Source organism: Corythoichthys intestinalis, chromosome 13 (assembly GCF_030265065.1).
Source record: "Corythoichthys intestinalis isolate RoL2023-P3 chromosome 13, ASM3026506v1, whole genome shotgun sequence".
Classification (NCBI taxonomy): Eukaryota; Metazoa; Chordata; class Actinopteri; order Syngnathiformes; family Syngnathidae; genus Corythoichthys; species Corythoichthys intestinalis.
In genome coordinates this window covers 1,934,941-1,949,923 of record NC_080407.1, presented here as the reverse complement: position 1 = coordinate 1,949,923, position 14,983 = coordinate 1,934,941, and the positions used below count along the sequence as shown (strand labels likewise).

The window sequence follows — 14,983 nt, the reverse complement described above, 5'->3', positions numbered from 1 at the left end:
CTTCTCAAATAGTGGGGCGCGCCAATGCCAGGGGGGGCGCATGTGACCTCGGGGAACATGTTTTTTTTTTGCCGTACTGGAATAAAGTGTACTTGCACATCCACTCAGTAGGTGGCAGTGGCGCTCTCATTTTCAGAGTGCGCGCAGTATTTTTGAACTAAGGAAGAGCACTCAGCACACACAGACAACAGATATGAAGAGCAGTGTGCCACCGCCGTTTTCGAAAGCCGTTTTCCGACCGGACTCACTCACGCAGCGACCCACTGTCTTGTCCGGTTCTCACGTCGCCGCCCGAGAAGTGCCATTTTCGGCTTGGGATCGTCACGACGACTGCCCTCACTACCTCGGCCGCCGTGAATGCGCTTTTTTCGTGCCGTTTGCCTTTTAGCTTTGACTTTTAATACAATGGGTGATGATGAAAGACCACTCTTTACTCTGTCTAAAAATAATTATAGCAGACAGCAAGAAGCCAAATCAATTAAGACGCCACTTAAAGACATTAGACCCCAATCTCATTGTTAAGCCGCTTGAGTTTTTCAGTGAAAACGTGCCGAATATTGCCAACAATCGTCCTGCTTTGTCAGTGTTATATCAGTAAGCCAGTGAGCATTGTTAGCATGCTAATTGCAAAATAACTCCACACCATTGCAAAGGAGGTAAATACTGTGAGCAGCAAAAATAAAAACTGTCCTGTCCAAGGACACTTTTTTCCCCCTTTTATTCGGTCAAATTTTTTGGCACATTGTCCTCATGAGTGAATGTTTCTAATCAATTTTAATTTGGTATTATTTGCTGATTTTATTACATTTTATTTTTCTGTATCAAATGGTCAAAAATGTACCTTGAGTGTATTTTTTAGTTTGGATGTGAATTTTTTTTTTTTTTTTTAATTCAGGCAAATTGATGCACGTCAAATCTTCTCTGTTACAAACAAAACAATTTAATAAAGTTATACTTTATTATAAGTTGATCTATGTTACTTTTTTTCTTTATTAGAAAAAAAGGACACAATGTTAGGCAGATGCGTATTTATAATAGTAATTTTATAGACAAATGATACTATTTACAGTGGCGGCAGAGAGTTTGGGGGGGCGCGAAACATTTACGTCTTCCTTGGGGGGGCGTGACAGAAAATAATTGAGAAGCACTGCTTTAAAGGAAGTTTGTAGTGTTTACTTTGGAATTGCTGCATTTGCGGCCATGATTAACATTACGCGCATGCGCAGAACCGCATTGTTGCAATTTTTGATGGGTTGCAAAATTTGTCAGAACACCGGTCCGTGAAAAAAAGACCCAAATAACACCGGTCCGTGGTGCAAAAAAGGTTGGGGACCCCTGTATTAATGTGAAGCATGTTGGTGTCAGTGTTATACGGTATAGCGTGCATAATGGTTACCTGAGCGGGTGTTTTCTGGACGACTTGCTGTGGCTGCAAAAGAGCAAAGAGGAATAGCGTTAAAAGTAATAAAGCTGTTGACACAATTTTCAAAACAGCAAAATACACTGAACGCTAACAGGAATGTCACATTTCAAGTGATAGTCTATTTGTTACTTCACAAACATACACACGTTTAAACAGAGGTTGTTGCTGATTTACACCCACCGTATCATGTACAGTGCTGGCCAAAAGTATTGACACCCCTGCAATTCTGTCAGATAATGCTCACTTTCTTCCAGAAAATGATTGCAATTACAAATGCTTTGGTTGTAACATCTTCATTTATTTTGCTTATGATGAAAAAACACAAGACAATGGGGGAAAAAAATTAAATCATTATCATTTTACACAAAACTCCAAAAATGGGCCAGACAAAAGTATTGGCACCCTTTGGAAAAATCATGTGATGCGTCTCTAATTTGTGTAATCAACAGCGCCTGTTACTTACCTGTGGCACATAACAGGTGGTGGCAATAACTAAATCACACTTGCAGCCAGTTACAATGGATTAAAGTTGACTCAACCTCTGTCCTGTGTCCTTGTGTGTACCACATTGAGCATGGAGAAAAGAAAAGACCAAAGAACTGTCTGAGGACTTGAGAAGCGAAATTGTGAGGAAGCACGGGAAATCTCAAGGCTACAAGTCCATCTCCAAAGACCTGTGTCTTTGTTCCTGTGTTCCTGTGTCTACCGTGCGCAGTGTCATAAGTGTAAAGCCCAAGGCACTGTGGCTAACCTCCCTAGATGTGGACAGAAAAGAAAAATTGACGAGAGATTTCAACGAAAGATTGTGTGGATGGTGGATAAAAAAAACCTCAACTGACATCCAAACAAATTCAAGCTGTCCTGCAGTCTGAGGGTACAGCGGTGTCAACCCGTACTATCTGTCGGCATCTGAATGAAAAGGGACTCTATAGTAGGATATCCAGTAAGACCCCACTTCTGACTCAGCAACGTAAAAAAGCCAGGCTGGAATTTGCCAAAACTTAACCGAGAAAGCCAAAAATGTTTTGGAAGACAAAAGTAGAGCTTTTTGGGAAAAGGCATCAACATAGTGTTTACAGGGAAAAAAACGAGGCCTTCAAAGAAAAGAACACCCCACAGTCAAACATGGCAGAGGTTCCCTGATGATTTGGGGTTGCTTTGCTGCCTCTGGCACTGGACTGCTTGACCGTGTGCATGGCACTATGAAGTCTGAAGACTAACAACAAATTTTGCAGCATAATGTCGAAAAATGGGTCTCCCTCAGAGGTCATGGGTCTTCCAGCAGGACAATGACCCAAAACACACTTCAAAAAGCACTAGAAAATGGTTTGAGTGAAAGTCCTGGAGAGTTCTAAAGTGGCCAGACCTGAATCCCATAGAACACCTGTGGTGAGATCTGAAAATGGCACTCTTCAAATCTCAGAGACCTGGAGCAGTTGGCCAAAGAAGAATGGTCAAGCATTGTAAGAATCTCATTGATGGATACCGGAAGCGATCGTTTGCAGTAGTTTTGTCTAAAGGTTGTGCTACCAAGTATTAGGCAGCAATTTTTTGAGTTTTGTGTAAAATGATATTGATTTAATGTTTTTTTTTTTTTTCATTCTCTTTTGTGTTTTTTCACTGCAAGCAAAATAAATGAAGATATTACTACCAAAGCATTTGTAATTGCAATCATTTTTCTAGGAGAAACTTAGCTTTATCTGACAAAATTGCTGGGGTGCCAATACCTTTGGCCAGCACTGCACATGGCCAAAGTAAATGCCAACTGATCGAAAAATGTTACAATTTTACAGGGTGAATCCCAGGACTTGCCTGAATTTTATGACTGGTGGCAAAGAGCCAAAGGAAGCAGCTACCCGCCACGGATTATAAACTCCGAGGGGTGACATAGAGCGAGTATATGGGATGCAGCTGCCTTTCACACCTCATAGACATTGAAACCTAAGCAAATTGAGAGTCCAGTGAACTAGTCGGATTGGCATTACGTGTATGAATGGAACATTCCTGGGAACTCAAAAATACAACTAAAATACATGCACTCCATCCATTTTCAATTGATGTAGTGTGAGGGATGTCCTAAGCCGTACTAAATCTTCACAGGAAGTAGCATTAGAAGCCAACAGCTGAGCAGCCCGAACGCTCGGAGAATCTAAAGAGAACATGGATAGTATCCTGTGCTTGTAATCCAGGCCAGCTGCGGGCCAATGAGCCCCCCGACCGCTTCAGGCAGCTGGTGGCTTTTGGACCAACGGCCATGCCGAGTGAGTCTATGCCAACACCAGATGAGTAACACAAGTGAGGTGCAAAAACACAACGGAAGTTGGAAGTCTTATCACCTACTGTTTAATGATCTCGTGTTTCCACAACGACTAAAACCCCCCAAAAAAAGACTTTAAGACCCTGGCAAAACACTAAAATAGTCTTCACTGTTTTTCTTAGTTCAAGTTTCACAGAGTATATAGCAAAAATAACCTGTAAAAAAAAAAACACTCCTGCACTCAGTGCCCCACCAAAGACCCCTCTCTCCTTTTGTGCCCCCCCAAAAAAGCATTGTCTTTACTGTGGCAGCTTTTTGATGTCGCCCGTCTCTGACACTATGAATCACTTGTAGGCCCCGGCAGCTGCTCGCTCGTACAAGTGATTGGGGAGACAGCTTGAGGCGTAGCACGAGGGCAGCCCATTCAAAGGAATGTCGGGTAAGAATGACTCAAAAGGAGAGTGCGGTTGGGACCCCTTTCTGGGCTGAAACACAATCCCCGTCTGCTGCTGGAAGAATGCGAGCGCTCCTCGTGGGCTCCTTACCCGATCAAAGGGAAAAGACTTGGCTCCCCAGAAAGTACATTGCACAGACCACCATTCATAAGAAACTCAAGGCAACTAGGCCCTCGCCCCATCTTCTCCTTTGTGTCAAAATGTTTTAACCTCTACTTGACTCGCAGCGTACTGGCTCACACAAATAGGGCGACCACCAACGGAAACGCAATGAATGTTTTACACTGACCACACAGTAGGAGTGGGAACCTCTTGGTACCTCACGATACGATACGATTTGCGATACAAAGCGCACGATAACGATGATCTGACGATAAAACGATTATCGATACATTGGTCAGGAAGTCATTCTAGGATATTCTACAAACAACTAATAAACCGAAAAACAAGCTTCTGCTGTGAATTGGAATGAGTTTATCACTAGTAGACGTCCAATCCGTTTGAACTTGGAGGGTGGCAGCGAATGAATTTGTTCATTCCTCATATTTCAAACGGATTGAATGTCTATGGCCGTCAGTGGCAGCCAATACCAGGCAATTAGTAATTTTGGGCCATTTAAAGTGATCCTCTAACTTAAATACATGTCGGCTCTAATAAACCACAATTGTTCTCTTGTACTAAAATATGTTGTTAGAAACACATAAAATGTTAAATGAATGGCAATATTTTATAATATTTAGTACATATTTTGACCGTTAGTTGGCGCCATGGTTTGTGGGCTCGGAGTGATGACGTCATTGGGATCTTTCCAAATGTGTAGTGTGTTCAACAATTGCTTATTGCTGCCTAAACTCGCGAAATAAAATGCCACGATTTGCTGCTTTTGCATGCATTTTCTTTTAAAGACTGCTGTATAACTTGCTTGTTTCATCATGATGAATAAATGTTTCTTCCATGGATTGATACGGTAAAATGAAAGTGAGAACGTAAGTCGGAAATCCGTGAGCGCTCATCGCTGTCAACACGACAGTAACAATAGGAACTATTGTTATTTGGGTTTGAGTTTCCCGAGGGACCGATATAGTTGACGGACACAGGAAGTCTGTGTGCTTAGGTTTGTTATGGTCCGAGTTGCGGAGCTGCAATAAACGTTGAATCAAATGAGTTCAAGAGACTAAATTCTGTGCTTTGTGAAGAGTGAAAAAAGCAGAATTTAACACAGACGAAATCATTTGGCCGATAAGCGTTAAGTATTACCGAAACAAAATGGTGACGTCACGTACCGTAATGGTCGGCAACGGGTCGCCGCGTACGTTTCTTCAACACAACGTGGCCGTGTCAATAAAAAAAAAATCGGTTTATACATATATATATATACGTAATATATATATTTTTCTGTCTCCATCCATGTACCCGTTTATAATGCGCACCATGATTTTACAAGTTGATTTTGGGGGAAAAAAGTGCGCCTTATATTCGAGAAATTACGGTAATCTTTATTTTATCGGGCAGTCTCATTGAGATACCTCTTTTACAAGATAGGCCTGAACACAAAGAAACATTCACAAATATCAGACAACACAAAATACACTAATGGAAACGGTTACAACAATCAGTAAAAACATTAGACAAAAGAGATTTTGATCCGCTAACTAAATACATGTAGGCTCTAATAAACCACAATTGTTCTCTTGTACTAAAATATGTTGTTAGAAACACATAAAATGTTCAATCAATGGCAATATTTTATAATATTTAGTCCATATTTTGACCATTAGTTGGCGCCATGGTTTGCGGGCTCGCAGTGATGACGTCATTGGGATCTTTCCAAATGTGTAGCGTGTTCAACAATTGCTTATTGCTGCCTAAACTCACGAAGTAAAATGCCACGATGTGCTGCTTTTGGATGCAATTTCCAGTCAAATAGAAACAAGGGGAGTGAAGTGAGTGGTCAAGGTGGAATTATTATTTTTAGTGAATAAATGTGCATAAGTGGAAGCTTCTCCCTCTTTTTGGTCCCTGTATGCACGTATCCTACCCACCACGCGTTACAACTGGCGCCCGAACATTTTTCCTGGATCCTCAGTCAAGTAAGGGATCCATCTATTTTCTGGATCCGACGGTCCCACCGCGTCTGCAACATTGGTTTCGGATCTGTCCATTTTTTTGATTCGTCGGTCCCACAGCGGCTTTTCGGATCAGTCTATTTTGTAGAATCGACGGCCTGATCGCGGCTGCAACATTGCCATGGGATCGGTCTAATTCCTGGATCTTCGAGTGAGTAAAAAAACGCGGATTTGGATTACTATTGCTATCTTTTTTCTTGACTATTCTTCGTGGGAGTTTTCCCCAAATCATACCAAATAATCAAAGCACTATGGCACGCTGCAGTGACGACAGTGACTCTGACGTGGACCTTACAACAATGTTGGAGTTCATCAGGGAACGCGTGTTTGCGTACTGCTGAGCTCCCAAGTGAAGAGTGGTCAAGGTGGAAATATTATTTTATTGTGAAGAAAATTTGCATAGGTGGAAGCTTCTCCCCTTTTTGGTACTTTTATACACGTATCCTAGCTACCACGCGTTACAATGTACAAGACATGGATTACACAAGGTGTGCTCTTTGGCATGTACTGTATGTAAAGCGCACGACAGCTCTGGATGCTAACAATCTACATAATTATATTGGGATGAGTTTGAAAACGCAATATACTTACCTTGAATATCTGTTAATAAAACCGGAGTTCCCAACAGCATACACTCTCGTTCCCAACAGCATACGCTCTCTCGCTCTGTTGTCACTGAGACTTTTGCCCAACTTTTGTCCTATCAGGTATTTGCTGCACGCATTTTTCCCTGAAGTTCGTCTTGTGAACGACCGACAGTGTTGTCCTGCTCCTCACTTTTCAGATCTGGTTCAAATAGGAAGGGTAGAACCGACAACATGTTGGGAAAGCAAACGAGTGACACGCTGGAATTTCGGCAACGGGGCCCGGTGACGTCACCCACTGCGACGTAACAAGAATGGCGACCTATCACTTAAAATAATTTTACAAACTTTATTAAAACAAAAACATTAAGAAGGGTTTTAATATCAAATTATTATAACTCATACTAAAATTTATCTTTTAAGAATTACTCGTCTTAAAAATAGAAGATCCCTTTAAAATACAGCAGTTTCTTTTAAAGAGGACTGCAAGTACAGAAACTGCTTTTTCAGTCTTGTCTGTGTTTTCCGCCATATATTAGGGGAGATATGGTACACACAATTCACAGTTCAGTACAACAGGAAAAAAGGCTTTTTTTCTCACATCATTTGAAAGTTGGAAGTTTGTATACATTTACAGTCTTATAGAGGTGAATTTTTTTTTTTTTTTTTTAAATGTCCAAAGGGTGACTTTTTTTTTTTTTTTTAATTGAACTGTCTTTTTCATTCTAATAGTTACTAGAAACATATTTGATGTGAAAGACGTTATGGAATGGATCATGTAATAACGTGTAGAACATGAAAAGTAACGCCATTTACTTTGCTGAGTAACTAATTACTCTTACGTTGAGGTAACTGGATTATTAACTCAATTACTTTTTGGGAGAAGTTTTTTGTAACTAATTAGTTACTTTTTTAAAGTAAGATTAACAACACTGGGAAACAGTGATCGAATGATTCTCTGTCCTTGCAGAGGTTTTCATTCTTCCTCAAGATAGGAGTTGCTGTTTGCTCTAGTTAACCGTTACTGAGCCCGCTAACCTTTGCACCTCCTTTGAAGCCCGGCGGATAATTGGAGCGGCTAGGTTCAACCTCCACAAACTGCACGGGTGAACCGCCTGTAATGGGATATGCATCAGACCAAGCGCTATGCTGCGGAGGAGGCTGTTAAAATCTGGAATGCTTGACATTTAAATAGTTAAAGTTTAACAAGTGCCTAATAGAGCACTTAGTCGAAGTGAACGTTTTACTTATATGACAGCTTTGTGGAACACTGGTGAATAAACACTATACCACAAATGTCTTTTTTAGGTACAAAACACAGTTCTATATTTTTGGGGGGCTTATTTTTTATTATACTGTTTTGACTTTGTATCTTAAACAACCTGGAGAGATACCCTATCGGCAACTTCTTCACTGGCCAAAGTATTTTAGTAAACACCTGCAATGTGAACCTTAGGTAGCTGTGGCGACAGGTAAGGACACAGCCTCAGTTCAAACAGACATTTGCGGGATTTACCACGGTCACGCGAACACGTCGAGGCGAGGTTACGCCATTTGGACCACGTCATTAAAGAAAAAACAGTACCAAATGTTTTGTTAACCTGAGGGCCGCATTGCTGGAAACACTATACGTTTTTGAGGTTGAACATGCTGACCTGTTAACGCCGCCCACTGTCCCGGCAGCCTGTGCCCCCACCAGAGTTATGAATTGCACCTATCAGGGTCCGGCGATTAGGGGGAATTTGCCGAAGGGCCCTTTGTAGAGCAGAAAACTGTCTGTCGTTGTAAGGAATGTGGAAAATTCCTCACAGACAAGCGGCCTTTTGTTTGGAAGGGTTTTTTTGGGGAGGGGGTGAGCTTGCTGTGGAAGGAAAGAAAGGAGCAGACAAATTGGACTAGCTCCATTTAGGAGCCTCTACTGTTTGAAGTAAAATCTGTTCCCAGAGTATCTGGGAAAAGGAGATGACAATCCAACAAATTTGCACTGGGTCTTCAAAATACAATAAATATATAATTTCGCCTAACTTTAGGATTTTTTATTATACCTAAATAATGATTTCATTTAAAGGGTATTACAATACTAAGGGGCTGTGAGATATCAATAGAACCGTTATGTGGCAAGATAACAAATATTAATAAAGTTAACGAAAAAATAAATCACATTCACGAGCAATTATCGAAAATAGATTGAAAATTACGAACATTTCCGAAAGTATCCCGTAATCAGCCGAATGGGATGGAGATGTCACAACAAGGAAACAAAAGGTCGAGGCAGGTGCCATCGTTGTTTATCGACGAGAGAGTTGATTTCGTGTTTTATCAAAAAATCGCTAAAATGGTTCAAACCTGTCATGCTATGTGGTGTACAAATAGCCATTTGTCGCAATGTAGTACCCATGAGTTCCCGAACGCGAGAAAAAGAGATGGACTACGCAGTCAATGAGTAAAGTTCGTCTGTGCTAAGAAGGCTAATTTTGCAGACCCAGCCTCCGGCACGGTTTTGTATGGTGCGCTTTTTACACCTGAAAGCTATTGGAACTATGGACAAATGAAATCAGGTTTTGCTAAGAAATTCCTGCTGAAAGCAGATGCGGTGCCCACCATACACGCGCAGCCACCTAAATTTCCCGAGATATCGAGAAAGAGGACGGTGACTGGCTCTGATGAGACCACCCCACCACCCCAGGCAAAGCAAAGGAGGGAAATGCCCAGAGTGAGTACTCTTTTATAATAAAAAAACATATCACGCGTTGGATATAGGACTGGGCACATGTATAAATTATCGCTCGTAAAATATATAGAACAAATCCTCTAATCCCATTCATATTTGTGTCTGTTGGCAGAGCGAAAACCTATGATAGCAAAATAAATGATAATTATTCAATACATCACTTTATGTTCCGGTCACGGTGTATCAGCTTCACAAAAAGAAATGCAAAACAAACCCTTCGGTGTTTCCCCACACGATCTGTTGCCGGTGTTTCACCAGTGTGATTGCTCCCCTCAATGATCCTTTCATTAGGCTGCATTGGCTTTCGTTTGGGCTCAAATTGATAACCCAAAACACCAAAGAAAGGTGAATAACTCTCCTCGTCACCATTAGAAGAACGTTCGTTACATCGGATTCGTCGCTGCAACTAGAAACAAAATTGTCCGCCATCATCGCCGCCATTAAGTACTAAGCACTGAGCCGGTTGTTTTCTTGTTGTGACGCCATGCACACAATATGCTAGATTCCCGGGATCTCGGGCGCCGGTCATTTTAGCTTGACAATCGATCCAAATTTCTATCATTTTCTTGGTGTTGTGATGTGTGTAATTACACGAAGTGGCATGATATGAATCCAAAAGGCATGCGTTTATAGATAAATGATGGAATATTAGCATTTCCCCAGGTGTTGTAATACCCTTTAAAGGTATTCTGCAAAAAAAAAAGTTCAAGTGAACTGTGCTTAAAGAATTACATTAAAAAAAAAAAAAAAAGAGCACATGAAAGGATTCCACTTTCGCTTGTTCTAGCAGAGTTGCACATGTTATGAATTAACCTGTCGTGCCTGAAACGGTTCACTTCCTGCCACTTAATAGCGCTGCCGCAAATACACTAATGGCAAGAAAGTCTGTGTCTATTTTAAGGATTTTTTTTTTTTTGTAAGGAAGAAGGGTGGGGGGCATGCAGGACACCCCGTGGACAGCTGTGGAGCTTCCTGTGTAAAACAAACAGTCGGTGAGCTAAGTGCACTCCCTCTGCAACTGCAAATGCACTACCTCATGTTTATTTGTAGATTGTGTTTAACGAGGATCATTACAACACGGAACAGTTTTAACCTATCAAAAGAATGAAGAGTCTGTTACAAATGAGTTTATAGGGGATTCTAAATACATGTTGGACCACAACTCCCCTGAGGGGAATTTTGGAGAGGTCAAACAACTGCAAGGTTTGCAGTTATGCAAATTTAAAGAGGAATCGGCACGTAAAATTGCCAAGTTCAACTATTTTATGGTGAAATGATGAAACTCTTCCACAGTCAACAGCAGGAAAAAGAGGTGAGAGATCAGGATGAGGGAGGGCTGACCTGTGGAAATCCACTAAGATCCTCAGGGACCTCCTAATACCAGGACAAAGGTCTCTAGTGGCTGGAATTCAGCCGTTCTGCAGTCAAAACTAGTGGAAGGTGGGGGTGGAGAATGTAGGGAATGAGGCAAGGTCTCTGACCACCAATACCCCTTCCCCCGGGTGCCCCCCACTAAAAAACACCTTTCAGTGCATGTGTGTGTGTGATCTCTGGGGTCTCTCTTTACAGACCGCCTGAGGGTAACTAGTGTGGTCTATAGCACTTATCCAAAAATAACTGAACGGGGGGCTTCCAGCAAACCAGAGAACAGAAACCCAAAAGCAAAGCAGAATTAAAACTATAACATGCAGTTTTGTGTAATGTAGCCTGTGCCCATTTCAGCTTTTTTGCTAACCAAAACAGCAGCATGAAGTAAAATCTCCCTGATGATTTATTCTTTGGAAGGATAAATAAGTCAGCGTATTGTAGGTAGTTGCACTAATTGTACTGTGTAACATTACCGCTATTCCCGAATGAACAAGAAGCCTATTTAAATGGTTATATAGAGTCCCTCAGTATACCTTTGCAAAGACACTACCTTACTTTGGACCTTCAGTTTGCTAGTTATGTCTCATTTAAAAGTCAAATCCTCCCAAGAATTGACACACTGTGCCACTGGGACTGAGCCGCTAACACACGGGTTGATGCGGAGAGAAACGTTTTCAGCCCTCGTGCACAAGAAGCCCCTGTGCTAAAATCTGATACATCAGATTACATCAACGGTCTGCAATAGGATAACTATTAGGGGTGTGACAAAATATCGAAATGGTGATATATCGTGATACTTTGTATCTCAAAAGGTTATCGAGATGCTCCTGCAAGAATCGAGATATCATTTTAAGAAGGTGTCAATGTCTTTTAAAAAAATTTTTAATAAATTAGGGCTGGCAAAATTATCGCGTTAACGGGCGGTAATTAATTTTTTAAATTAATCACGTTAAAATATTTGACGCATTTAACGCACATGCCCCGCTCAAACAGATTAAAATGACAGCACAGCGTAATGTCCACTTGTTGCTTGTTTTTGGTGTTTTTTCGCCCTCTGCTGGCGCTTGGGTGCGACTAATTTTATGGGTTTCAGCACCACATCAGTATTGTGTAATTATTGACATCAACAATGGCGAGCTACTCATTTATTTTTTTGATTGAAAATTTGACAAATTTTATTAAAACGAAAACATTAAGAGGGGTTTTAATATAAAATTTCTATAACTTGTACTAACATTTATCTTTTAAGAACTACAAGTCTTTCTATCCGCTTTAACAGAATGTTACTAACGTTAATGCCATCTTGTTAATTTATTGTTATAATAAACAAATACAGTACTTATGTACTTATGTTGTCTTATCTTTCCATTCCAACAATAATTTACAGAAAAATATGGCATATTTTATAGATGATTTGAATTGCGATTAATTACGATTCATTTTTAAGCAGTAATTAACTCGATTAAAATTTTTATTTTTTATTTATTTATTTATTTATTTATTTTAAACCTGTCCTGTTCAGCTGTTTGACACAGAGAATGGAAGTCTAAGTGCCCGGATCCCATCCCTCCTCCCGCCGCCCAGCAAAGGAGCCACCGTCCCCCCCCCCGGGACCCAGGGTGGTCCCCCGGGCCACCCGCGCGCCCATCAACCGGCCTTCAGGGATGGCAGGAGGGGACGCATCACCAACCCCACGCCTACACCCACCCCCGCCCGCCCACCCGGGCCACGAGCCACAGCCACAGCCCCCCAACCGGCACGGCACGCCACGGGACCCCCAGCGGCCCACCAAGCCCCAGGCAAGGCAGGGTCCCCCGCCGGAATTCACACAAGAAGCTTGTTTTTCTGTTAATTAGTTGTTTTTAGAATATCCTAGAATGATTTCCTGACCATTGTATCGATAGTCGTTGTATCGCCATATCCTCAGATCGTCGTTATCGTGAGCTTTGTATCCATTATCGTATCGTGAGGTAACAAGAGGTTCCCACTCCTAATAACTATTTTCCAACTATTTCGATGTAAAACGAAGCGAACCACGCCGAGTACTGTTCGGCTTTTCCGAGCTGACTTATCATTCAGCTATGCAAGACGCTGCGTTGCCAGTGACCCAAGGAGATATTAGTCACACCAGATTTTGAACTTAAAGTTATTCCATAACTGAACTTGACTCACACTGTGCCGAATTAAATGTTCAGAATAGTGAGACTTTGATGCGCCACAGGTCGTGATTCACAACTGTCTCACTCGGAATTCGCCGAATCTGTAGCCCAAAATACACAAACACCAAGTTTTGGATTTTGTTTTATGCCTATGACTGATCACAATCGAACATTAAACCCTTCCTCGCACATGCACAGCTTTTCACACACTAATTTGTCTCAGAGGGCCCTCCAGAGCTGATGGCCAAATGCCAAGAAGTGCCGCTCATCACCTCGGCCTTCCTACTCGCTTCTCCAAATGTTTGGCGCTTTGCACCAACCATCTGACCCAAAGCCAAGAGCAGCAAAGCCACGCACTTTGAAAGTTTCTACCCTCTCCACACTCCATCAACTCCCCCCTCACACACGCGTTCGCCCAAGCACTTGCGCTCCCTCTCCCATTCAGCCAGCCATTTCCGCAGGGTTGCATGTGGGTCGTATTAGTCTCACAGTAGCCTCCATTGAGTGTTTGCTCGGTCACAGAAAAGAGGAGATGGGTACAAGTGTGAGCATGAGTGTGTCCTGGGTGTGAGTAACTTCAGATGTGACTGCGGAGAATGAAACACAAAGAGGCAGCTGTGCGTGGAAGGAAGCCGCACGCCGAGAGGAACTGGAAAGGAAAGCAGAGCACAAAGTGAAGCGAAAGCTCGCAAATACAGTCAGTGCATTTCCTACTTGGCATGACTCAATCTGAGGCTGTCCTCACGCTAAAAACATGAGACTGAAGGTCACGGTCCGTGAAAGAAAACGCCTGACTCATTTCCCATGTCCAACGCGCCCGTGAGGTGCATCATCCTCTGTTCTTTTAGTTTCACATTCCTTATTGTTCCTAAGGTGAAAGCGCTCAGAGGAGCACAAAATATGGCATTGAACCAAGACATTTTTTTCCTTTCAAGTCAATGGACTTTGACCTGTGACTAGGGCTGCAGCTATCGAATATTTGAGTAATCGAGTAATCGACTGAAAACTCTATCGATTAATCGAGTAATTGGATAAAACATATAGAAGAGCAATGATAAATATACATGAGAAAACAAGACATTTCATCTAATACTGAACCATTTTCAGTCAATCAATGTCTTTATTTTCGATGTACATTGTTGAAAACAACAAACAATTGCATCTCAGATGTAACTAGAATTTAAAAAAAAGACAAATTCACTGCTTTCACTCAAAAAACTTTTAGATCTTATTAAAATATATATATATATATATATTAGGGCTGTCAAAAACGGGCGTTAATTAATTTTTTTAATTAATTACGTTAAAATATTTGACGCAATTAACGCAGATGCCCCGCTCACAGATTTAAATAAAGATACAGTGAAACGCTCACTTGTTAATTGTGTTTTATGGAGTTTTCTCGCCCTCTGCTGGCGGTTGGGTGCGACTGATTTTATAGGTTTCAGCACCCATGAGCATTGTGTAAGTAATTATTGACATCAACAATGGCGGGCGACTAGTTTATTTTTTGAAAATTTTACAAATTTTATTAAAACGAAAACATTAAGAGGGGTTTTAATATAAAATTTCTATAACTTGTACTCACATTTTTCTTTTAAGAACTACAAGTCTTTCTATCCATGGATCGCTTTAACAGAATGTTAATAATGTTAATGCCATCTTGTTGATTTATTGTTATAATAAACAAATAGTCTTTATGTACCATATGTTGAATGTATATATCCATCTTGTGTCTTATCTTTCCATTCCAACAATAATTTACAGAAAAATATGGCATATTTTATAGATGGTTTGAATTGCGATTAATTGCGATTAATTACGATTAATTAATTTTTAAGTTGTAATTAACTCAATTAAAAATTTTAATTGTTTGACAG

At 41.1% G+C, this 14,983-nt stretch overlaps 2 protein-coding genes across 4 annotated transcripts in view; one reads left to right on the top strand and one right to left on the bottom strand.

Moving 5' to 3' along the window:
* Window positions 1-14,983, top strand: part of tmbim4 (transmembrane BAX inhibitor motif containing 4) — a 138,573-nt gene that overhangs the window by 80,161 nt on the left and 43,429 nt on the right. The gene's annotated exons all lie outside the window — the stretch shown is intronic.
* The window catches only part of hmga2 (high mobility group AT-hook 2), a 36,260-nt gene that overhangs the window by 12,436 nt on the left and 8,841 nt on the right, over window positions 1-14,983 (bottom strand). Inside the window, exon 4 of the mRNA XM_057853871.1 lies at window positions 1,397-1,429. Coding sequence (XP_057709854.1) covers window positions 1,397-1,429 — 33 coding nt within the window. The remainder of the gene's footprint in view (window positions 1-1,396; window positions 1,430-14,983) is intronic.